Source organism: Psammomys obesus, unplaced genomic scaffold, assembly GCF_907164565.1.
Source record: "Psammomys obesus unplaced genomic scaffold, mPsaObe1.curated_primary_1811, whole genome shotgun sequence".
Taxonomy (NCBI): domain Eukaryota; kingdom Metazoa; phylum Chordata; class Mammalia; order Rodentia; family Muridae; genus Psammomys; species Psammomys obesus.
In genome coordinates, this window is record NW_026596244.1 from 13873581 (window position 1) to 13899395 (window position 25815).

Genomic DNA, 25815 nt, shown 5'->3' on the forward strand with positions numbered 1-25815 from the left:
AAGAAGAAGAAGAAGAAGAAGAAGAAGAAGAAGAAGAAGAAGAAGAAAAGTAATGACAAGAAAAAGATAGGGTCTCACTCTAGAGTCTGGCTGGCCTGGGCTTGCTAGGCCAGAGGTCTGCTTGCCTCTTCCTTCTGGGCGCTGGGAGGATGCAGCGCTGTACCATCATGCCTGCTCTTTGTTTTTTTAATTAGTTTATTTCTATTTTTTATGTGCATGTATGTAAGCATTCTCTGTGTGTGCCTTGTACCCTCAGAGGCCAGAAGAGAATTACTTGGAATTGGAGTTAAAGATGGTTGTGTGTAAGCTGTCCTGTGAATGCTGGGATCCCAGCCCAGACCCTCTGTGACAGCATACAGTGTTCTGCACTTCAGAGCCATCTCTCCAGTCCTGACCTTGACCTCTTGATCTTCCTGCCACTTCTCAAGCACTGGGATTACGGGCATCTGGCCTAAAGAGTTTAGAAAAGCATTACCTCTCACATTTACAAAATACTGTTTTATCATTTCATGCAGCAGATAGTGGTTTACTTAAGTTGCGCTATATTTGTTATTCTAAAAAGTTGAACATTTTGTTGTTGGGGGTTAGGGACTGATGCCAATGGGAAGTCATTGGTAATCTGACGTGTAGGAGAAGTAACCGTGGTTAACAGATAGTGACTGATGTCTTCGACTGTGTTTGTTTTCCTGGAAGCTGGTGGGAGGCCAGTTTGATCTGGAGACGAACTTCATCATCCAGGAAGGTGAGAGCGTCGTCTGCATGCTGGATTTACTGGAGAAGTGCGATATCACTTGCCAGGCAGAGGTCTGGAGCATGTTCACAGCCATTTTGAGGAAGAGCATCCGAAACCTTTACGTCTGCGCAGAAGTGGGCCTCGTGGAGAAAGTACTTGGGAAGATAGAAAAAGCCGACAGTATGATTGCAGGTATGACTTTTCTGTAGAAATGTATGTAAGGAAATGGTTTGATTCTTACAGTATTTAAAAAATTCTCTTAGCAATATTAAAAAAAAACTTGATTATATAACATTATCTATTTAAAATTATTTATTATTTTAAAGTTGTGAGTGGGTGTATAGGATTGTAGGGAGAGTGATGCATGCAGAGGCAGAGGAGGCAATATTCTTGGAGCTGGAGTTTATTTTAGCTCAGGTGCTTGGGAAGAGCTGTATGTGCTCTCAACCACTGAGCTGCATCTTTACCCTCATAGCATGTATGTGTACCTCTTGTGTCCAGACATGTAAGTGAGCACATGTTTTTTTAATTCTCTATCTCTCTGAGATTAATCTCTCACCAATTTAATTGTTTGCTTTTTCTCAGATCTTCTCGTGGACATGTTGGGAGTGCTGGCCAGCTATAATTTGACAGTTAGAGAACTAAAGCTTTTCTTCAGCAAACTTCAAGGAGATAAAGGACACTGGGTAAAAACCAAGTGAAAACAAACACCCCAAGCCCTAAATGCTCTGGTATTTGAAGGTCCCCTCCCGGGCACATTGGCAGCTTATAATGTGACTGACACTATTCACATGGTACATGTCAGATTGAGGGGCGGGCTTTGTTGTTTTGGGTGTGCTAGGTAGACTAGTAATTTGATCCTTGTTAAATTGGTGCTTTAGAACTACATATTTGTTATTTATTGGAGTTCAGGGTGTGTTACGTTGCACCCAGTCTTCTGTTCTGAGTGATAATGGCTCTTCAGTGGGACAGCATATTCTGGGAGCAGAGCCTTTGCAGGTTAGAGCTCTCCTCTTGAGGGGCAGTTTGGTGGTTTTTTTGTAGTTTGTGTTGGTGAACTTGTCCTGAATCTCAGGACAGAGTCTTATCTATCAACAGCATTTCTTTTTGCAGTTTCACTTAGCTGTTTTTTTACAGGAATACTAGTAAATGTTTGTTCCATTTTTGTTTCTAGCCATTAGTGACTTATAGAGATTATTGTCTTTAGTTTAGTCTGCTGCCTTATAATTTTTTAGGTCTACAAATTTAATTTATGTTTGTGCCCTACAATTTGTCATGTTAAAATTTGTATTTTTTAGCTGATATTTTGTAAGCTCCAGGTCTCTGTGCTCTCCAGATGTTTCCTGTGGATGGTAAATGCACTTAGTTGTGGTCCTGGGTAGATTAGCGTGTGTTTACGTTGCTAGTTGTTCCTTTGTGACTTTGTAGTTTTCATCAAATCTTGAAAAAAAATATGTCATTATTTTTCCCAATATTACTTCCTTTTATTCTTCCTTTTCTCCTCATCTGGGACACCAAACTTTAGGTGACTTTAGTTTTTATTAAATTAAAAAATGTTTTTGAAACTTTTTTTTCCTCATAGTCTTTACTTGGGATTGTATAAGACTCCTAGCTTACACAGGTGCCTTTTTAATGAGCTATATTGGGACATTGGTAGAGCCCAAGTTAAATCTCTTGATACTTTCCAGATCACTGAGGTCTGGTCACTTTTCTCCTCCCTCCCTCCTTCCCTCCCTCCCTCACTCCCTTCCTTCCTTTCTTCCTTCCCCCTACCTCCTTCCCTTCCTTCTGTCCCCTTCCCTCCTTCCCTTCCTTCTGTCCCCCTCCTTCTTCCCTTCCTTCTGTCCCCCTCCCTCCTTCCCTTCCTTCCCCCTCCCTCCTTCCCTTCCTTCTCTCCTTGTTCCTCCTTTCCTTCTTTCTGTCCCCCTCCCTTCTTCCCTTCCTTCTGTCCCCCTCCCTCCTTCCCTTCCTTCTGTCCCCCTCCCTCCTCCCCTTCCTTTTGTCCCTCTCCCTCCTCCCCTTCCTTTTCTCCCCCTCCCTCCTCCCCTTCCTTTTCTCCCCCTCCCTCCTCTCCCTCCTTCTCTCCCCCTCCCTTCTTCTCTTTCTTCCCTCCCCCTCCCTTCTTCCTTCCCTTTCTTTTTTTCTCCCTTCCTCCCTCCTCCCTCCCTCTTCACTTTCTTAAGACAGGGTCTCATTGTAGCAGTCCTGAAAACTCACTGTGTAGACCATGCTAGCCTCAAACTCCCAGGAATCTGCCTGGTGTGTGCCCCCATGCCTGCCTATGTACATTGCCTTTAAAATGTGGATTCTGGGGCCTGAGCCCTGGTCTCCATGCTTGTGCTCTGAACACTTTACTCACTATCCTGTCTCTCCAGCCTCCTTCCACTTAAACATTCTTTTATATTCATATTTTCATTTCCCTTCTTGACAATGTTAAAAATCATAATGATGATAATGATAATAATACCAAGTAATTATTTTTTAAAAAATATTTTATTTATTTTTTTGTATGAGTGCTCTATCTGAAGAGGGCACCAGATCTCACTATAGATGGTCGTGAGCCACCATGTGGTTGCTGGGAATTGAACTCAGGACCTCTGGAGGAGCAGACAGTGCTCTTATATGCTGAGCCATCTTTCCAGCTCCAAGAAGTATTTTTATCTCTATGGTTCTGTAATTTTACCATTTTCCAGAACAGTACTTTATACACTGATGTTGCTTCCTGGCTATAGGTTACCTTTTATGACCTAGTTAGAGAAGATAGAGTGAAGTGTATGTTGTTGGTTTCCTTAAGGTGATTAGACCGTTTGTGGCCACCCATGTGACTTCCGTCAGGACAACCTTTGTTTTCCCTTTTCCCTTTCTGGTGTAGCATGGCTTGTCGCACCAGGGTTGGTTCTCCTTATTGCTGAAGCCTGTCTTCTCCAGAGTCTGGGCCTGACGGGGGAGTATGAGGGACTTGTGGGTCTGTATCCGGGAAGGTCAGGGCGCTTCTGACTTGGAGCTGCCGGTGTCTTCTCTGCGTGTTAGCTGGGACCCTGTTGCTGTAGGCGTCTGGGCTTTTCCTCTGCACAGCCCCAGAGTCTGCGCACTCCGTGCTTTCGCTGCACTCAGGGTTCTCTCGGAATCTCCGTAACTCCTTCATGTGCTGTGTGGGTTCCTGTCTGTGGAGTGATGAGTTGGCTTCAGAAAGGCCTGCTAGTGTGTTTTCTTTCCTGATAGGGTGCATTGTTAACCTGCCTTTCTTGGTGTCTGAAAATGATTTTTGTTGCATCGTTTTCATCTTGTTTTTGGTGTTTTTAAGTGTAGGTCTAGTTCGCGCTATGTCAGCAAGAGGCCATGCACTGTTTGAATAACTTCTAGACTATCTAATTAATACTTTATGTAATAAAGTATTGTTATAAAAAGCAAATAAAAACCGTAAAGGTTATAGACAGGTACTTATTTGTAGACGTGGAAGCTCTAGGGACCCAGGATAATTAATGGGTATTCATGAAAAAGAATATCGACATGTCACCTTTTATCTGTAGTATTACTAAAATACAGTGGTGAGGAGCAGCTGGATACTGTGCTTGATAAACTGTGTGGTTGGGTTTGGACTGAAGTGGGGGGAAGGTGAAGAGGAATCTCGTGTGCCTCAGTCACATACAGTATACTTGAATCTAGTGAATCAATAATTCTCAGTGCCTAGCCAGATGCTCATCTGAACATTGTTTTAAAAATATGTTAATTCCAGGTATTTTGATCTTACTTCCTCCACTATACCCCCCCCCCCCCCCCCTCCCCCGAGAACCCCGGTTTGATAGCCGAGAGCCATCAGCTTCTGTGCTCATCACAAGGACAGGCTGCTCGGAGTGGATATTTTCAAACACTTACGCTTTAATAGTTCCAACCTGATATCATCTGATCATGCTTCTCCCCATGACCCTCTGTTATCCAGAGTCAAATACTGGGTAGCAGTTCATAGTCACTGCACAAAACTGGAAAGAGGAGGGGGGCGTGGAGTGCCGCCCTCACTAAGAAGGTCTGTTGGGAAGGGGACCCTCCCTGGGCATGTCAGCACTCTCCAGGGAGACACCACACCCAGGAGCAGGTGGCTAGTGCAAGATGAGCTCTCTTTTGTGTTTGTGTGAAGGTTGTTTTTTATTTTTGCTTTGATTTTCATTATTATTATTATTACGAATTTTACTTTTTTTCTCTTGACTTTTGTTATGGGGGTGTTGAGAACACATGACGTAGGTTGTTAGTGAGGTGCGAAGGACCAGGGAGAAGTTGGGGGAGGGGAAACATGGTCAAAATACATTTTGTGGAAAAAAATGTTATATGGAAAAGATAAATAAATGTGAAAGTATAGGAAGAGAGTAATCAATCAGCTGAATTACATTTAAATGCTAAAATAGTACACTTTTTTACGTTTGTGTGTGTGCGCGCACGCGTGCGTGCCTGCAAGCGTGTGCACCATTATGATGTTTGCCGGGCAGAGGGCAGCCTGAAGGAGGTGGCTCTCCTTCCATGTGTGTTCTGGGCTTGAACCTGGTTGTCAGTTTTGGCGGAAGCACCTTTAACTGCTGAGCCTGTTTACAGGCCTCAGAAACCCTGTGGACAGACTGTGTGACAGACTGTGTTGCGGTAGCTGTCCATGGTATGTAGGTAGAGCAGGCCCAGGAGACGCAGCTGACAGAGTCCTTCACAGTTCTTTGTAGTCACACATGCAGCTGCTTCTGCTTTGATGGCGAGAGCAGGGTGAAGAGAACCTGTTTCTAAGTCCACACACACATTTATGGTTATTACTGTCCATTTTACGTGTGGAATGAGCACATTCATGAGCATGGCTATTTGTAAGGATTCTTGAAATTGAACATTTTTTCCTCAAAGGCTTTCCAGTCTGGTACCCTACAACAGTGTCTGTGGGTGGGATCATCTCATTATGTTCTTTTGTTGATTTGTTGACAGGAAAAGGAATTTGGAGGAATGATTTTTTTTTATAGAAATGGTATAATATTCTAGTTGTGTTTGATGTTGCAGTTATTTTTTTGTTTATTTTTCTTTGAAATATATTTAAAATGGTTGTGATTATAGTTACTTATTAAGCAAACCTTTTTGTGGTTGATTAAAAATTATTTCTTAGATTGAAGTTTTCCATTTCCTAGTAAGATAAAAGGCTACTGAACTTTTACATAGTAATAATAGCTTAGAATAGTGAACGAAACAAGATGGGAGCAAACCAATGATTTCACCCGTAGTTTGACCCTGTTTTCAGCTTGTAATAAAGAAGAGTGAATGTTCTTATTTTTTAAAATATTTTTTACTGTATTTCCTTATAGACTGATTAAGATGGTAATACGTATCTGATTACCCCTTGCTCGCCTTATAAATATTAATGAGATTTTTATTTTAGTTCTTGATTGTTTCATGTACTAAATATTCTTGTGGGTCAAAGAAACATTGAAACAAATATAATATACCCTTTATATATGCTGTGTATTCGAGGCATATTGTAAAATGAAATGTGCTAGGGAAATTTAATCACGTCTTTGAAATCAGAAAAGGCTGCCCTGAGGAAGTGGACTTTAAGATGAGCTTTGAAGGGTCTGAAGGATTTCCTTGGTTGGCAGTAGAGTGAGGGAGGCTTAGTGAGGACATTTTAAACAAAAGGAATAGCTTGTATGAAGGCAGTGTTGTGGGAAGGATTCTATGAGGAGGCGTTGTGGGTAGCTTCCAGGAGGCAAGGATAGCTAAATGAGGTTGGAGATGCAAACTGATCTGACAGGCCATTTTAAAGGTGGTCTCTATTAAAGTCAGGAGAGTGAAGGTGAAATGTAACTGCTGAAAGTGTCATGGCCACACCATGGGCTCTAGAGTCAGACTGAGCTCTGCCCCGACCCCACCAGTTACTGTGCGACCTGAAGCTTGCCTCTGCCTCAGAGAGCAACAGAGCCACCATGTAGGGTGCTCGTGAGGTTCAAGTATTGTGACGTTTCAAAAGCACCTTTGGCCTGGAAACGTGTTTAGTGTTTGTTAAGATGTATAGAGAGTTGGTGACAGTTTGTAAATTTTAAAGCTCAATTTTTGAAGTATTTGAGGTGTAAAAAATATTAGGTCGTATTTACTAACAACAAATGTGTACTGTTACAGAAAAAAATCACAGAATTCGTTATACTGTGAAGATATTTGAAGATAGCATTGTTTGCTCTTATACCTTTTAGCTCATAGTGTTATTCAGGTATTCTTGTATATATTCAAGCGTGACTGTCTTTGGGTATGTTTGTTTCATGGAGAGCAGAGTGACTAATAAACCATTATTTTACAGCCTCCACATGCTGGGAAGCTGTTGTCGGTGTTAAAGCATATGCCTCAGAAGGATGGTCCTGATGCCTTCTTCAGCTTCCCAGGGCGGAGCGCTGCAGTAAGTAGACAGACATGCACGAGGCCCACACTCGAGCTTTCCCTTCCCCTACTTCCTGGAAGTGTAGCCCTGCCATCACAAGGTTCCCTGTTAGTCAGAGGCTTTTCCATAGGAGTCTACTTAATCCTTAGAACGGTTTTCTCCTCGCTGTTTGCGACACAGAGAAATTGATGCTTAGAGCATTTGAGAAAGCTGCCTACTCAAAGCTTGGTTCAGTAAAGGAATAACAGCCTTCCTTTCATCTGTAGTTACACTATTCTGTGAATTTATCTTTGTAGCTGTCAGTGTGGAACACTGTAACTTCCTGTCTTTCTGAACTGTTTTTTTTTAGCCTTATGTATCATTTCTTTTGCCGTTTTTAAATACTCCTGGTATGTAGAAAGACTAACACTTCAAAATCCTGCTTTGGAATGAATTCTTTTCTTTTCCACTTATGTATGTATGTATGTATGTTTTTATTTATTTATTTATCTATCTATTTAATCTCTTTTTTTTAGATTTATTTATTTTATGTACATGATTGTTCTGTCTGTAAGAGACTTGCATGCCAGAAGAGGGCATCAGATCCCTGTATAGATGGTTGTGAGCCAATATGGTTGATGGGAATTGAACTCAGAACCTCTGGGAGAGCAGAGGGTGTTCTTAAGCACTGAGCCATCTCTCTCTAGCCCTCTATTTAATCTCTTTACAGCCTGATCCCACTCTGTCCTCCTCTGCTCCCAGTCATACCTTTATGCCTCTCTTCCTTCATTTCCCTCCCTCCTACTTCTCAGAGAAGGAGAGGCCCCAAGATGTGCCAACCCACCGTGGCACCTCCAGTCCCAGCAGGACTGAATGCATCCTCTCCCACTGAGGCCCTGCAAGGCTACGCAGCTAAGGGAAAAGGATCCAAAGGCAGGCCACAGAGGCAGAGACAGCCCCTGCTTCTGTTGTTAGGGGACCCACGTGATGACCAGGCTACACGTGTGTGGGGGTTCGAGGTCCAGCCCATGCCTGCTCTTTGGTTGGTGGTTCAGTCTATATATATATTTTTAGCACACATTCTTTTTGAGCTAGGGTCTTGCTGTACAGTTTCAGGCTAAAAACAAACTCTTGGTATAGCCCAGGCTGGCCTCAGACTGTCTGTTGAGTAGGCCCTGCCTCTTCAGTGCTGGGCTTTCAGCCGGATGCCCCACAGCTGTACATAATAGGCCTGGCACTGAGGCGCGTCCTTAGCCCCTTGTCTGCCCTGTTGTCCCTGTTTATAAATAAGACCACCATGCATGGTAGTGACACTTGCAGTGCCTCAGCGTGCCGTGAGTGCAAATACGTACTGTAAGTGTGTTATTTGTAGAGTCTACAAACAATTCATTATTGTATCAGTCAGTCTATAATAAATTGTTTGTTACACGGTCTTCAACCTTTTCTTTTTATGAGCTAGTTTTTCATTCATTTATTACTTTGCTAATTATAAAATCTTGCTTGCTTTTTTGGTTGTGTAGTTAGGCACTGTCTGCTAAAAGATAAGAACATACTTTTGAAGGACATTTGTAGTGTGTTGATTCATGCCTATAATTCAAAAATTTTGGAGGTGGCAAGGTCAGTAGGTCAAGGTCATTCTCAGCTACCTAGGGAATTTGAGGCCAGCCTGGGCTCCATGAGGCCCTGTCTCATTAAGAGAAAATAAAACAAAACTAAATACTTTGGTGATATTTGATTTGTTGTTTTGGGACTTTTTATTTTATCTTATTTTTTATTTTACCTTGTTGCCCAAGCTAGTGTCCTACTTAGGGTCAGCTTAGAGTCCTCTGCCTTAGCATCCTAAGTGTCTGGTTGGTTTATTTGTGGTAGTGGCCCTTACTAAATTGTCACTTGTCATGTAGACCAGGCTGGCCTTGACCTTCCAGAGATGCCTCTCAAGTGCTGGGATTAAAGGCATGTGCCACCATACCCAGTTGATAGTATATTAAAAAAGTTTAGACTAAGTGATAAAGCCACATCTCAAATGACCTATGAATACCATTTTGAAAAATGTATGAAATAATGTTGTTTAGTTTTATATTTGTGGTTTACACTAACCCTTTTAACTTCTTTCCATCTATCTTTTTTTTTGCTTTCTTGTTTGATCGCAGCACTATTTCTTTAAGCTAGAGTCTTTCTGGCTCTGACTGTAGTAAAAATGAAGCAGACATGAGTTTGGCCACAGCAGGCTACACTGAATGTGTCATTTAATCAATTAATATTTACTAATTTTTATCTGGGAAAATTCAGTCTGCTTTGAGATGTTTTTATAACTTAAAGTAACATAAGACAGGCAAAACACACATAGCATTGTAAAGTCTCATCTTTATGAGTTCAGTAATAACGTTTTTCATGCAAGTTAGTGACTACATTTCTTTCCTCCAGGCTATTGCACTACCTCCTATAGCCAGATGGCCTTACCAGAATGGCTTCACATTTCACACCTGGCTCAGAATGGATCCTGTAAATAATATTAATGTCGACAAGGATAAACCATATTTGTATTGGTATGTATCTGTAGAATTGATTAGTGCTAATACCTTAGTTTGAAAATGATAACATTTAGAGGTAAAATGAAAACTTACTCTTCATAGTTTTAGAACCAGCAAAGGTCTCGGCTATTCTGCTCACTTTGTTGGTGGCTGTTTGATCATAACGTCAATAAAGTCAAAAGGAAAAGGCTTTCAGCATTGTGTGAAGTTTGACTTCAAGCCACAAAAGGTACGTGACCTCCTGAGCCTTTCCCTTTGAGGAGCTGTGCAGCCTGCCAAGTACCGTTAGCCGCTGGCTTTGCAGCTGTGGGTGCTTTCCTCGAAAGGCAGCGTGAGCATCCATGGTTTGGGTTGTGGAGTAACTGAATATTCAGTTATCTGTAGATTTGATGAGAACTGCCAGGAGCAAAAAGAGAGCTGCTTTACTACTGTCTGTGTGTACACCCTGCAGGTTAGAGGTCAGTCAGCACTAACGTCTGTACAAGGTGGTAGCAGGTGCCTTCAGCAAGGGTGGGAAAATAGTGAAAACTTAAAGAAGACAGTTTATCTTTCAAAATTTTCATAATACTACTTTGGAAAAATCATCTGTGATTAGGGTCAATCTGCTGAGATTTTCCCTGAATAAATGCTGTTCTAGAGGTTGAATGTTGGACCAGTAAGAGTACTCCAACTTGGTGTTTCTAAGGTTCATGAACGCCCCAGCCTTGGTGGCCGTGGTGCTAAGGGAGTCTCTGTTTCTGTTCACCTAGTGGTACATGGTCACTATAGTGCACATTTACAACCGCTGGAAGAACAGTGAGCTTCGGTGTTACGTCAATGGCGAGCTGGCGTCCTACGGGGAGATCACATGGCTTGTCAACACCAGCGATGTGAGTACTTTGAAAATGTGCTGCTTAGGGTTCCTATTGCTGAGGTAAAGCACCCACAACAGCTCGGTGGGGAGGGTTCTTTGCACTTCCACGTCACTGTTCATCACTGAAGGAAGGCAGGGCAGGGACTGACGCCAGGCCATGGAGGCCGCTGTCTCCTGGCATGGGGCTCTGGCCTTGCTCAGCCTGCTTTCCCATAGAGCCCGGGATACCTGGGCACATGAACTGCTCACAGGCCCGGACCCTCCGTGCCTGTCATCGTCCAGAGACTGCCGTACAGGCCGGTCTACAGGCTAGTCTCCTGACGGTATTTCTCACCTGAGGTAGCTTTCAGACGTCAGCTTGTGTTAAGTTGGCAGAGCTAATCAGTACACTGTGAAAAGCTATTATTTGGAAGGGATGAAATTTATAAAGAGAATATTTTGAAATCTGAGTATACATTTTGACCACTATAATGTGTTTTTATACTATGTTAATTTTTTGATAGAACTTGTTGATTTATCAGCTATTTCTCGTATCTTATCTTAAAATATCCTGGGTAGAGATAAAGATTATTATTTTGTAATACATTAGATGATGCATGCACACACTTTGCATATGCTTTAAAGCTGCTTTGGTACTATTATTTTTATTATGTTTTTAGAATTCAGAGATTAGAGTGGAAATAGAAATGATCTTATTTCTCTCATCCAAACATTCTTTTTATAGAAACCGTAAAAACCACTAAGGAAATAGCTTCACAGTGTGCCACTCACCCAGCGTTATAATGTTGATAGTGTTAGCCTGAAGAGCTCGTGTTCCGTCAGACGCGGTTCTGAGTCTTGGTCTCTCACCTCCTCAGGGGATGATCTTACTCACTTTCCTCCTGAAAATAGTATGAAACATGGAATCACAGAACACTGTGGGGATGGGAAACAAGATAAGCTTCCTTAGTCTCCAAGTCTTTGTAAATGAGGAACACCAATCTTTTTATGGTAAAAATGGTGCATTGAGAAGGGTCACATGACCCAAACCAAACTCACGATTTTCCTGCTCTATGTGAAGCGTTCTGTTTAACTGAGATGTTTAACCTACTAGTATCACATCAGCTTGTTTGAGTCTTTCTGTTGTCTCATTGTTAACAGGTTTTATTTATGATAACTTAGAAAGCTTGTGTTCTTCCATTTTCAAGATGCCGTTCTCAATGCCCACTTCAGGTGTGAAGGAGTGAAGTGCAAAATGAATTGTTACACTCTCTTTGTACATAGTTTAGAAACACAGATACACATATGTGCATTTATCCACCTGTGCCTTGGCTCTTTTACTTAAAATATATACCCCAGCTCTTTTTACACTGTCAAAATGACAGTTTTTAATTCATTTTAATGGTCAGAGAGTGTTTTGTCCTCTGTATGTGCTATCTATCACTTATAGAGTGTATGATGTTTTGTTTGTTTGTCTGTTTGTCTTTAATAAAGCCTCTTTTCTTTTATAGACCTTTGACAAGTGCTTCCTGGGCTCATCAGAAACGGCCGATGCCAACCGGGTGTTCTGTGGTCAGATGACTGCAGTTTACCTCTTCAGCGATGCTCTTAATGCAGCTCAGATCTTTGCCATTTACCAGTTGGGCCTGGGGTACAAGGTACAAGCTTCCTGTCCACTGCTCAGTGTTTGAAAGCCGTTTGGGCTGGATCTGAAGCTGGCTTAGACCCAGGGAGTTACACCTTGAGCAGTTATAGTGTATACCAGGGCACTGGGAGCACGGCAGGGAAATCACAGGGCAAAGGGTACTTCACACTTTGAGAGGATCGCAGCATACCTGAGCCTGCTGGGAGGGAGTGTGGAAAGTTCTAGCTCAACTTTCAGTTTTACTTCATGCTCTTTTTCTTCAACGAAGGCAAATCTTCCTTTAAGGTGACATGAAATTGTGCATAGTCATAATATTAAAATATAGGTATGCATTGTGTTATATTCAAGTCAGGATCAGCATATCTGTCTCCTCAAGCATTTATCATTCTTCTTGATAAAATGTTCTAGTTTTCCTTTGCTTTTCTGAAATATATATTATTCTTTTTATAGTTACTCCACTGCATAGCCATGCACTACAACTTCTTTCTTTTGTCTGTGTAAGTTAGCACCCATTGACCATTCTCTCCACCACCTCGGTCTCCAGTGGCCATCGTTCAGCTTCCAACTTGTAAGATATTGACAGTCTTAGATCCCTTAGTATGAAGGGGATCATGGGGCAATTACTTGCCTGTGTCTTGGGTTATTTCACTTAATATATGTCTTCCAGTTCTATCCACATTGTCAAACTGACATAATTTAACTCATTTTAATGGCCAAATAGTATTTCATTCTCTTTCTCTGTACGTGCATGTATGTGTGTGTGTGTGTGTAGACCAGGCTAGCTTTGAACTCACAGAGATCCTCCTACTTCTGCCTCACTAGTGTTAAGGATTTAAAGGAAGTGCTATGATGCCCAGCCCATTTTTTTATCTCTTTACGAGCACTTATTTGTACTTCATGGCAGTTGTGAATAACGTTGTTATAATCATGGAAGTGCAAGTGTCTCTTTGATATCATTGTTTCATTTGCTTGGATATATATACTCAGGAGTAGGATTGTTCCTACTGGAGGAATTTTTATAGCTTTCCTTCTCTTCTCCCACTTCTTTTGAGACAGGGTCCTAAGTATTCCAAGCCAGCCTTGTACCTAGTTGATGTACCTTGTACCTAGTTGATGCTGGCTTTGAATTCCTGATCCTCCTGTCTCCACCTCCCAAGTGCAGGGATGATAGGCGTTTGTCACTGTGGCTGGCCTCCCTATGGTTGTAATTTGGATTTTTTACTGAAGGTCTCTGTGCTGCTGTGTACTAGCCATGTATTTGTGAGTTTTCACTTTTTTGTGATTGATATTCTTACTGGGTTTCAAGAGTTCCGTAAATATTGTGAACATAATTTTATAAATTTCTCCTGAGTATTTTTTTTTTTTTTTTTTGAGACAGGGTTTCTTTGTGTAGCCCTGGATGTTCTAGAACTCTGTAGACCAGGTAGGACTTGAACTCAGATTCACCTGCTTCTGCCTCCCAAGCACTAGAATTAAAGGTGTGCTCTACCATACTTGGCTCAGGAGTTTGATTTTTATCAAGAATCATTTTTCAGTTTCTTTGCTTTTTTGTGTTCTTATAAATATTTGACCAGAATATTAGAAAGATTTTCTTAGTTTTATTATTTTAATATTTTTGTGTTACTTTGTGGTTCATTTTGAATTAATTTTTTTTTTTTTTTTTTATGAAGTAAGGTTAAGGTTAATTTTTTTTCTCTCTTATGTGGTATGGTCTGATTGTGTATGTCTCTAAAATTCATTGAAGCTTAACTTGCAAGGAGGTGATATCAAGAGTTGAGGTTTGTGGGATGTAACTAGGTCGTGAAGGCTCATCTCCAAGCCTGAGGTGGTGTCCTCATAAAGAGCCTGAGGACCCTCTTCTTCTTCAATGTCCTCCCATGGTCGCAGCTGTGGTTGGACCACGGTGATTAGGCAGCGGAACCCTGAGAAGCACGTTTAAGGACTTAGAAATTACCTAGAAGGGTTTTTTTTTTTTTTTTTTTTTTTTTTTAAGGAGCTGGACTGGATGCTGACAATGAGTATCCTCTAATGTTCCCCCCATAAACTCTTTTTTTCTTTGTTCGTATTCTCTGGGCATTTTTCAGGCTCTTTTCTATTCCCGACTTACATAACTGGGACAGAGCCGTCTTTCCAGCTTCTGAAAAGTGATTTACTTATTTTTATTTTATGTGCATTGGTTGGTGTTTTGCCTGCAGGTATGTCTGTGTGAGGGGTCAGATTCCTGGAATTGGAGCTATACACAGTTCTGAACTGCAGTGTGGGTGCTGGGAATTGAACCTGGGGCTTCTGGAGGAGCAGCCAGTGCTCTCAAGCACTGGGCCATCTCTCCAGCCCCTTGTATGCATTCTTTCACTGATCCAAACATTGTTTTGTGATGTGTGACTGTATAAAGTAATCTTTGACCGCACTGAAGGAACACACAGATGGCAATACAATAATAGTAGGAAACTTGAGTGTGTACTTTGAGTGTAGGGAGAGCAAACAGTAACTGAGGTCCACAGGAAAACAGGATGTGGACAACTGTGGAGAACAGGTGAACTACCGTACAGAGTACTATGGCAGCAGCATAGTGCACATTCGTCCTGGGAGTGCACAGGAGAGGCTTCAGGTCAGGCTGCCTGCTGGGCCACAGAGCATGCCAGGAAGTGAAGGCATTGAAGTCACTGAGTATGCTTTAGTGACTGATAAAATGAGTCTAGAAAATGTGGAAAGAGCTGTTCCATGTGGAGATTGAGAGCACACCCCTCACCAGTGAGTGAAGCAGGTGATGGAGAGGCAGCTGGACAGTGAAATTTGATGTGCCTCAGCGACAGGGTCAGGAGGGCGGATCATGGAGGTTCTCACGCGATGTGGTCCGCTCACCTGGTGGGTAGATCTTATCGTTGGGCTCTTTGTGTTTAGAGTTTCTTAGGCAGTGTGTACGTTAACTTTCTTTTTTCTTTTTAAATTAACAGGGTACATTTAAATTTAAAGCAGAAAGTGACCTTTTCCTGGCTGAACATCATAAACTTTTATTGTACGATGGCAAGCTGTCCAGTGCCATCGCCTTCACGTATAATCCGAGGGCCACAGATGCCCAGCTGTGCCTCGAGTCATCTCCCAAGGACAACCCTTCCATCTTTGTTCACTCACCGCATGCTCTCATGCTGCAGGTACTCCTCAGATCTCCTTATAACACACAAGTGGGTGTCAGCCAGTTAAACATGCGACATACCATATTTTAGTGTTCCTACATTTCCTACTGTATTTTCTTCTCAGTGGCTTTAGAAGAGAAAACATGAACCCTTTATTGTGTTTCGTTTTCCCAGGATGTAAAGGCAGTTTTAACACATTCCATCCAAAGTGCCATGCATTCAATTGGAGGAGTGCAAGTTTTGTTTCCGCTTTTTGCACAGCTGGATTATAAGCAATATTTATCCGATGAGGTGGATCTGACTATCTGGTGAGTGTTTTGGCTTCTTTTTTTGATTGTTGTCTTTAAGAGAGGGTTTTTCTGTGTGTCCCTTACCCTGCTGGCCTGCAGGTCACCTGTAACTCAGCATAACCTCAAACCTGCCCTCTTTCTACCTTTTCTGTTTTCACGAGCCAGGAGTACAGGTGTGCAGCATCAGGCCTATTCATGATGGCAAAAGCATAGGGTTTTCATTGCCATTCATTTTGTTGTAGAGTAACAATATTCTAGAGAAATTTATGTATAAACAATACTGTAAATCTCCATGAATTATATTGTTATTGATATATTCTAATTTAGTAGTAGAAAAAAATGAGAAACTCTAAAATACAATAAATGTTACCAAATAAAGCCAACATAGTGATAGTTGATTTATTCAGAGTGGTATATTTTGATTGGGCATGGTGGCAAAGCCTTTAGGGCCCGCACTTGTGAGGAAGAAGTAGGCACATCACTGTGAATTTTAGCCTGTATACACAGTGAGTTCTGGGACAGCAAGGGCTGTTTAGAAACCCTACTGTAAAAAAAGGAAAAAAATAGACAAAACATACACACACACACGTGCTGTTTAATATAATTTAAAAATATTAAAAATTTTTATTTAACAAGGAATAAAGGTTTTTATATTTTAGTTTGTTACTCAGTCATTTGTATAATTGAAAATTAAAAATTTTAATTGTAGGCAAGGGGGTTTTGTCTTCTTTTAAAAATTAGGTTGTATATTGGCACATTTTATTTTCTGTGTTCTAGGACTGAGTGTTACATAGGCAGAGGCAGGTGAAGTCTGTGTTAAACTGTAGAGAATGAGAGCTGTCTGAATGAAGGGATTTCTTGTGGCTGCATACTCCAGTGAAGTTATGTATAGTCCGTGGTTATATTTCGTTATTGAGAAATTTCAGTGAGCTTTCTGTTCTGTTTTGAAGTTCTCCCACATGGGACTTGAAATCTGTGACCCATGTATCCTAACTGAGGATGAGGCAGTTGTCTTCAGATTTTTAGGCAACAAGTTATTTCTAATTTTTTTCTAAGCTGGAATCAGATCTAGCATTTGCCAGCTCTTTAAGGTAAATAATTTATTTGTGTTTTGGAGGTTTGCTGTGTTACCCAGGCTGGCCTTGAACTTATAAACGCCCCCCTTCCATTGCACGTGTGCGTCACTGCACCTGGTGTGTTGACCATGCTTTAAAATATTTAATTTCTCTCAGCATAGTACAATTGCTTCAACAGGGTTAGTTTTCCTTTCCCCATCCTTTCAGAGTCTTCGGAGCTCTGAGGGTGAAGGCCAGTCTTGCTGTCTGCCGTGATCTCTCCTCGGAGCCCTTGAAAAAGCAGTGGCCACTAGGCCTCTGTCTGTTTGGCCTTTTTGGGCTTTTCTAAATGCTGTGGGTGGTGCAGAATGCTGTGTCCTCTGTTCACTTTTAAAATTCAAGATTGAAGGATCTTGACTTTCCTATGGAAAGGAGGAACAAACTACTTTTTTATTGTTTATTTTTTATTTTTTAATTTTGGGGACAGAGTCTCACTCTGTAGACCTTCACCCCCCAGAAATCCTCCTGCCTCTGCCTCCCAGGTGCTGGGATTAACTGTGTGCACCTCCATGCTTGCTAAGAGCAGACTCTGTCCAGTCTGGAGCCCTGATTATTTTGAGAACTTAAACCATATTCTGCTTGCTCTTTTTTTTTTTTTTTTTTAATAATTTTTTATTTACTTTACATCATTGTTGTAGTTCCATTCCTCCTCCCCTCCCAGTACCACCTCCCTTTCTCTCCATTTCCCCTCTCCCATTTTCCTCAGAAAAGGGCAGCCCCATTTCTCAGCCAGCCCAGCTCATCAGGTTGCACCTGGACTGAGCGGACTGAGTGCGTCCTCTTTTCCTGTGGTCTGGCAAGGCCTACTTGCTCTCTTTAAATTTCTTTCTTTTGGTCTCTAACTCTTAGAAAAAATGAGTATGCTTGATTATATTGTTACACATATTCTTTTTTAAAAATACTTTTATTGATTCTTTGAAGGTTGTACACATGCATATGTTTCTTTTTTGATTTCAGAATAATTTTTATTTTTTCTTTCTTTAATTTTTTTCCATAGGATATATTATGATCATACTCATTCCCTTTCCCCAAATCCCCCTAGATCCTCTCTACCACCCTACTCACCCCACTTCATGTTTTCTCTCTTGAAAAACAAAGAACCAAAAAAGTGATAGTGAAAACAGACAAAACCTTAATGAGATCAACAAACAAACAAACAAACAAACAAACAAACAAACAAACCGAACTAATGCAAAACCAAACCAACCCAAAACCGTGGAGTCTGTTTTCTGTTGGCCAACTACTGGGCATGGAGCCTACTCTGCTCAGTGACATGCCCTTAGAGAAAACTGACGTGCCCTTTCCCACCAGCCATCAGTTGTAAAAAGCTTCCTGATCTAGAGTGGGACTTTGTATGCACTTTTTCTCCATCTGGGATTTTTTTCTGGTTTCAGTTTGTGTGGGTCTTATGCATGCTGTCATAGTGTCTCTGAGTTCATATGTGTTATCACCCCTGTTGTGTCTGGAAGACCCTGTTTCCTTGCCATCATTCACCACCTCTGGCTCTTAAGAGTCTTTTTACCTCCTCCTCTACATAGGTCCCTGAGCCTTTGGGGAGGGGTTTGATAAAGACTGCTCATTCAGAGCTGAGTTCTCCAAAGTCTGTCACTCTCTGCACAATGTCCAGTGGTCTGGTGGATGCTGAGTCCTGCTCTGATCTCTGGGTATAATAATATGCCATTAGGAGTAGTTTTATTCTTACATTCCCGTAGCAAAATAGTAGTAGTAGGTTCCTCAGAGGCCAGGACTTCTCTCGTCTCAGGTCCTTGGCCACTTTAGCAGTGTTTCTCTATCTCATGGAGTGGCTATCTCAGAGGTGGCTGGTTCCTCTTCTAATCTCTGTGCTGCAGTTTAGCAGGCTCTCCTCCAGGCAGAGTGCTGCTGTAAACTGCAGGGTCTGTAACTGGTGACATCGGTGCTGGCAGATCTCTTCTGGTAGCCTGCAGAGCACCTGCCGGCACCATGAGTACTAGTGAGTAGTCGGGAGGCTTCTGTTTGAGCACCAGCTTTTTAAACATGTTTTTGTTATTTTTATTTTTTTACAATTTATTCATTATATATCCCGATTGAAGTCCCCTCCCTCAACTTCTCCCAGTCCCCCCCCCTCTTCCTCTTCCCCCCCCCCCCCCCGTCTCCCCTTCCCCTAGACCACTAAAATGGGGAGTTCTTGTCCTCTTCCATTTGTCCATTGCCTATCAAGTCTCATCAGGACTGCCTGGATCCTCTTCCTCTGTGGCCAACAAGACCACCTCACCAGGGGCAAGTGATCAAAGAGCAAGCAACTGAGTCCATGTCAGAGGCAGCCCCTGCTCCCTATAATTGGGAACCAACATTAACATTGAGCTGCCAATTGGCTACATCTGAGGAGGGGGTCTAGGTCCTCTCCATGCATGGTCCTTGGTTGATGCATCAGTCTTTGCAGGACCCCTGGGCTCAGGTTTTGTAGCTTTGTTGACCCTTTATTTCTCCGTGTTTAGTGATCTGTGTTTTTTCCAGCAATATGGCATTACTGTCAGCTTATAGAGGTAACCACTAGCCTTGGTAGGGCTCAATGGCCAGTGACTCAACAAGACAGAAGCCGTTCCTTGTGCTGGGTGGCATCATAATATGTCTAGTTAGAGCAGTGTTGTCTCCATTATATGGGGACTTAATTTCAATTCCTTTCATGTATGTACACATTTTAGGAAGCTTCTGCAGTAGTAGGTTTCCATGAGGCTTTTCAGAAGGCCCCTGGTGTGCTGTTCCTCCCATTCCTTTCCGTATCATTCCAGTTTCCCCTTTACCTTTTTATAGCTCTATATTCATTAAGATCTTAATACCTTCATGACACATAGATCTTTTGTTTTCAAATGTTCATTTTTTCCTATGGTGCATGTTTGTTTCTAAGTTACTAATGTTTGTGATAAAATACATGAAATAGTGAGTGAACCTTGATCGTGCAATCAGTACTTTGTTCGGAAATCATCTTGGAGATAGTACCAGTAGAACTTGCTTCTCTGTGTTTCCCCTGACTGAGCCAAGGAGTGTGCCTGCCATGTGAGCACTCTTGTTGAGCTGCATTCCAGCCTGAGACCAGGAAAGTCTTGTTGAGATGAGTGTGTTGAGTGTAACATTTTCTTGTGGGGTATTCCTTCTCAGACAGTTGCCTTGTGTCCTATTCTAGCACAACCTTGCTGGCTTTTGTCATGGAGGTGCTGAAGAGCTCCCTCGCCATGCAGGAGCAGATGCTGGCTTGTAAGGGCTTCCTGGTGATAGGCTACAGCCTTGAAAAGGTGAGTACAAGTGATGTCAGATTTATTATTAATGTGCAGACCATGTCCTTGTTTTTCTATGTGGTTAACAGATTCTGTCCGCAAGAATGTCTTCTTTGCCTATAGAAATTTACCTAAGTTAAAGTGTGGTTGCATTTCCCTTGCTTCCTGCCCTCTGCTCCAGAAGTGAGGTAGTGCCTAATACCGTCTTTAACCTTGAGCCTAGTTTGTGGACAGTTTCTCTTTTGCTGTTGACAGCTTGTAATTGACTTACCTTCCTTTGACTTAGTAGTAACCTTTAAACTTCTTTCCTCCCCTCAATCCCAACAGTCTTCCAAGTCCCATGTCAGCAGAGCAGTACTTGAACTTTGCCTTGCGTTTTCCAAGTATTTGAGCAATCTGCAGAATGGGATGCCCCTCCTGAAACAGCTGTGTGATCACATTCTTCTCAACCCTGCCATATGGATCCACACTCCAGCCCAGGTGATGCACAGTGATCCCGTTTTACTTTTGTTGTGGAGTCTTTTGTGTGTGAGAATTGTCTTTCCTTCTACATATGATAGGTAAGGTTTCGGTGGATGCCCAGTGTTGATTAAGCGTAGGTTGTGCTTTTCAGGAAAATTTACCAGTCGATATATAGTTTTCTGTTGTGAACTAATGGAGCCATGGTGCTCTGTTGTAAATGTGTGTACAATGTTGTGTGCGTGCACACACACACACACACACACACACACACACGCACGCACACACACACACACACGCACACGCGCTCACGCACACACACGCACACGCACACACACGCACACACACACACACGCGCACACACACACACACACACACACACACACACACACACGTCCTCCGTCTCCCTCCTTTTTTCTCTCCTCCTCCTCCCCATTTCCTCACATCTCTCCCTCTTCCTGTGGTCTGCCTCCTCTGGGCTTCTGCCAGTGTGGTGAGCTGCTGGGTCATTTTAAAGCCACCGCTGAAATACTGCCTCTTCTTGAAGGCATAATATAGTGATCTCAGTAAATGTTAGTTTTAACATTGACTCACAGAAAATTCTTCTGTGTTTGTCAAATAACTTAGTACTTTGACAACAGGCGACTCTTCCTATTTGAACATAGGTGGATTTGTTACTACAGAGTTTGTGAACAAAATCTTTAACAAACCCTGGTCTGTTGTCCTAAAATTAATATTGAGCATAACTTGAAATAAAGTTTTACCAAGTTGTGTAATTTACAGTTTTTGTTAGAAATGGTGTTATTTTAACCCCGCGTTCCCACTTCCCTCTCCCATTGCCCACTTGCTGTGTCCATCACAGCACATACTTACTCTAATTGTCAGGAAAAAAATGTCTGCAGACTTTCTTTTCTCGGGTCATAATATCTTATTTTCAGCCAGTGTTTTCAAAAGGTGAAGAGAAACGCAGCTGCCGACTCTGATTGCCATGTGGAACTCATCAGAGGAGGCAGCTGGAGGCAGCAGCGTTTTATCTCCAGGTGAAATTTGACCTCTTTCCTTTCCATGACCTTAGTCTTATTTCTTTTCAAAGATTGTTTCAAGTTACTTTAAAAATCTTTTACTAGACATTTTTTTTTGTCTTACTAGCCAGCATATTTGTAAGGCTTTGTGTCTCTTTTGAAGTTGTCAGGTGGTGTCTCATTACATTCCTGGTTGTACAGGACCGGTTTTTACTTTAAATATAATCACATGGCTTCTCCATGTTTCTAATATTATCACACTTTTTTTATACTTTTAAATAAATCTCCTTAAATACCTGTTCGGAGTTTATAATTGACGTAGGTTAGCATTCTCTGTCAGCTGTTTGCGTGGCATATCCGTAAGGAATTTTATTTGCTCTAAGTTCGTTGCAAACACAGTTCTGGACAGACTCGGATTGTCTGGCTGGCAGCTCCTGTAGCTGGAGGGGTGAGCAAGCTGTTCGAAAGCACGGAGCAGAGCATGTAGACGTCGGCTTGCAGGAGCCTGTGAGCCTCCCTGGAGTCGGGAGACCCTCCTCCTCTGGCTCCTGCACTCAGATGTGTGAACTAGCCTTGAGCAGGGATCGAGGCCCTCCTCTGGGTCACTCACCTTAGACCTGCTCCCAGGTGATGTCACTGTAGCCTTGAAGGAACTGCCAGTCTTTGGTCTGCAGTAATCTTTTGTTTACTAGAAGAGTTTGTGGGGTGACTGTGTGGTTCTGGGTGGAGTGGGGAGCCCAGCAGGCTTCCACATTGACAGAGACAAAGCTGCACAGGTGATGGCGTTATGTGTGAAAGAGGTGAGGGAGGCTCCTTCCTAATTAGTGTAGAGGCCTGTGCTTTCATTTATCAGTATATGTTGCTGTTAAAGCCAACACATTTTTCTTTCCATACTATCATTCTTCATATTACCTGATTTTATCCACTGTCTATCTAATTTAATTTTATTTAAGGAATCTTGTATATGTTGTTGTTTTTGAAACAGAGCTAGCTCTGTGAGTCCTGACTGGCTTCGGTTTCTCCTTGTGGCCTGCCAGTCTTGGACTCTGGATCCTCTTGCCTTTGTCTCCCAAGTTCTGGGATCACAGGTGAGCATCGCCACAGTGGACGTTCTTTATGTTCCAGACATGCTATTCTCATCAGAGCCCTTCTTAGTCTCTCAGACTTCATTTTCCTGTTATTTTCAGAGTGAGCTAGCCTTTCAGCGAGCTTTAAGCCTTTCTGCCAATTCTAGATCTTGTAGAATTCAGATATCCTTGGTTCAACAGCAGTTGCTGTAAGGATTCACTGGCACAGTGGTTCCCAGTCTTGGCTGCTGCTCAGTCAGTGGAGAAAAGCGTTTAAAAAGAAAAGTGCAGCAGAGTCCTACCCTGTCCTCTGCAGACTTTGGTTTCATGAGTGTGGAGTATGACTTATGCTTCATAATTAAAAAGAGAGAGAATGTTTTTTCAGGTCCTTTCATGCACAGGTGAGTTTGGAAAATGGCTGCTCCATAACTAGGATACCATCTTTTCAGCTACCATTTTTTCTTGTTGAAATTTCCTTTCCTTGTGTCTGCCTGTGCTGCTCCCTGCCTTCAAAGTTTTCCTCATGCTTTCTGATCGATGGGGCTTTCCCTGCAGACTCACTTTATCTCCACAGCTCCTGGCTCTGAAGTTACCGTGTCAGCAGTCTGAGCCACTTCCTTAGGTTTTGCTTCGTGACCTTTTGTTGTTGTTGTGTCCTTAGGGTGCTGGTGACTGAGCCCAGTGCTTTCACACATGCCACACAAGGGCGTTACTACTCAGCTGCCCCACCTGCCACGCCTGCTCATGTCTGCTTTCATAGCTTGGATTGCTGTGTACCTTTCATCTCTAAGTGTGTTTTCGTGTGAGGGATGGCTGTGTGTGTCATTATAATCCACAGCACAGTGCTGTGTATACAGGTACAGGGAAGTATTTCTGATCTGACATAAAGTGCTTAAGAATGTGAAGGATGCTATAGGAAGTATTGTCTTGCTTTAGTGACAGAGAGTTTAGGCCACTCATTTTAACATCAGCAAATACAGAAAAACATTACCGTGGAGCAGCTTAGCTGAAATCTCAGCATAGTTTTGATTTTTCTAGGGTGCAGTTGTCTTCTAAACCTCAGTTTTATCTGGTTCAGCATCACTGTTTTTAACACATCTACTATGAGATTACTGATTAGATCTTAAGGTTGGTTCTTTATAGAGCATCTGAGGGATTTGTACCTAGTATTTGCTTGTTTAGACAAATTCCCCGACAACAGTGAGTCTCAGCACAGAGCTGAAAATAAAAATGCTTTCTGTCCTCTTGCCCTCGCTTTCCCCAGGTCTGTTCTCCCCCATATTAACTCTCTGTGTCCTCAGTAGAGAAGAGAGAAACGGAGGGTGGGGACATCTGTGACAAGCTGGAGACTCCCAGGGTAGGCTCCTGGGAGGTTGTGAAGGGGTTCATTGACTCCTAGTAGCAGAGGCCACAGAGACTGACTGAAGAGGGCTCCTTTTCAGACTAGTTCTTCCAGTAAAGGGAGGGGAACACCAACCCAGCCACAAAAACTTCAACCCCACATTCACCCTGCCTACGAGCTGGGCAGGGAGAAAGACAGAGCAGAGATCGAGGGAATGCCCAGCCAGTGCCTGGCCCAACCCAGGACCGACTCCGTGGGGAGAGACAACCCCTGACACTATGAACGATACTCTGCTAAGCTTGCAGACAGGGGCCTGACAGAGTTGTCCTCTGAGAGACTCTACCCAGCAGTGCCGAGACTCAACAGCCAAACATTGGGTGTCTTGTGGAAAAATGGGAGGAAAGAGAAAAGGACCTGGAAATGACAGGAGCTCCACAAGAAGACAAACAGCCAACTAACGAGGGCCCAGAGTGACTTGCTGAGACTGAAGCATCATGCAGGACCATGCAGGAACTGGACCTATGTCCCTCTACAGAGATGTAGCAGATGAGCAGCTCATATACCCCCTGTGGGTCCCCTAGTAGGGAACATTGGACACAGACTCACTTGTCAGCTGTTAGATTACTTCCCCCTGGTGGGACTGCCTTGCCGGGCCACAAGGGAAGAGGTCATGCTCAGTCCTGATGTAGCTTGATGAGCTGGGGTGGATGGGAAAGGGAGCTCCTCTTTGCTGAGGAATAGGGGAGGAGGAAGGTGTGGAAGGGCTGGGAGGGGGAGCGGGGTGGGGCTACAGTCAGGATGTAAAGTGAGTCAAAAAAGCAATTTAAAAAAGAAAAGAAAATGCCTAGTGTCCAGGAAGGCAATGTAAACACTCCCTTGCAAACACACCGGTGGGACTTAGTCTAAGGGGAGATTGCGTGTGCTGGACAGCAGTCGCTCAGTTTATAAAACCCACCCACGAGCCAGGCGTACAGACTTGGTGGGTGCAGCGTGGGAGTACAACAAGGGTCGTCCTGCTTCTGCTGTACGTATTGAGGGTAGCTGCTGCCGAAGAGCATGGTTTCACTGAAACTTTGTGCGGAGATGAGCTGTGCTGAGGGGGTTAGTACCTGAGCTCTTACTTTCTCTAATATGGTAAGAACTTTCATTTGAAGTGAATGTAGATGTGAACATTTCTGTGTGTTTTGTTTTTGAGTCATACCAGCCTTTTTCTTTTTCAAACCTGTATGTGCATGTTTCTAAGTGCGCGCATGTTGTTGTGTGACCGGGCGCCCGTGCCATAAGCCCGTGTGGCAGCCAGAGGCCATTCTGCAGCATGAAGGCTTACGGTTGGCTTCCTTTGAGATAGCGTCTCTTGTTCACTGCTCCTGTGCACGCAGGCTTGCGGGTGTCTGGGCTCCTCTCCGCCTCGCGTGTCACCTCTGTGTAGGCGTGCTGATTACAGACTGTGTGTGGCTGCGCGTTGCTTCTGGGGATCCAAAGGCGGTTTCTCACACTTTCTCACCAAGACTTCTTGTCCCAGCTTCTACTTTTTGGTAAAATATTGAAAGCATCTACATACTCAAAGCAATTATTTAAGGCAGACATGGTGGCCCTGAAAATATTAAATTACAGGACCCAAGGGATAGAGGCAGTTGATGCCCGTGAATTTGAGGCCAGCCTGCTGTACATAGTGAGTTCCAGACCAGCCAGGGGAATATAGTGAGACTGTCTAAAACAAACAAACAAACAAACAAAGCCACCCACCCATTGACCTAGAAAAACACACAAAACAAAACAATTGCTTAATCATACATTTATTATAAACTTAGAGATGTTAGTGAAAAGTTGGTGTTCGCTATATTGGGATAGAAGAATTATTTCCATGGGATAATATAGCAGAAAGTTCCATATTTTGGATGTTTACTTTATAAGTTGTGTGTGTATGCTCGTGTGTTTTGATGTCTGATATGATGTCACCAAGCACAGCATCTTACTTTTTGGAATAACTGTAGTCCAGAACTCAGCCTGGGAGACAGGTGCCA

At 42.8% G+C, this 25815-nt stretch overlaps 1 protein-coding gene across 1 annotated transcript in view; it reads left to right on the plus strand.

Annotated features, from left to right (window-relative positions):
• Lrba (LPS responsive beige-like anchor protein) overlaps window positions 1–25815 on the plus strand; it is a 429351-nt gene that overhangs the window by 46037 nt on the left and 357499 nt on the right. The window contains exons 2-12 of the mRNA XM_055596564.1: window positions 694–925; window positions 1319–1419; window positions 7044–7139; window positions 9525–9646; window positions 9734–9860; window positions 10381–10500; window positions 11975–12121; window positions 15063–15260; window positions 15417–15550; window positions 19811–19919; window positions 20229–20381. Of these exons, the coding sequence (XP_055452539.1) occupies window positions 694–925; window positions 1319–1419; window positions 7044–7139; window positions 9525–9646; window positions 9734–9860; window positions 10381–10500; window positions 11975–12121; window positions 15063–15260; window positions 15417–15550; window positions 19811–19919; window positions 20229–20381 (1539 nt within the window). The remainder of the gene's footprint in view (window positions 1–693; window positions 926–1318; window positions 1420–7043; window positions 7140–9524; window positions 9647–9733; window positions 9861–10380; window positions 10501–11974; window positions 12122–15062; window positions 15261–15416; window positions 15551–19810; window positions 19920–20228; window positions 20382–25815) is intronic.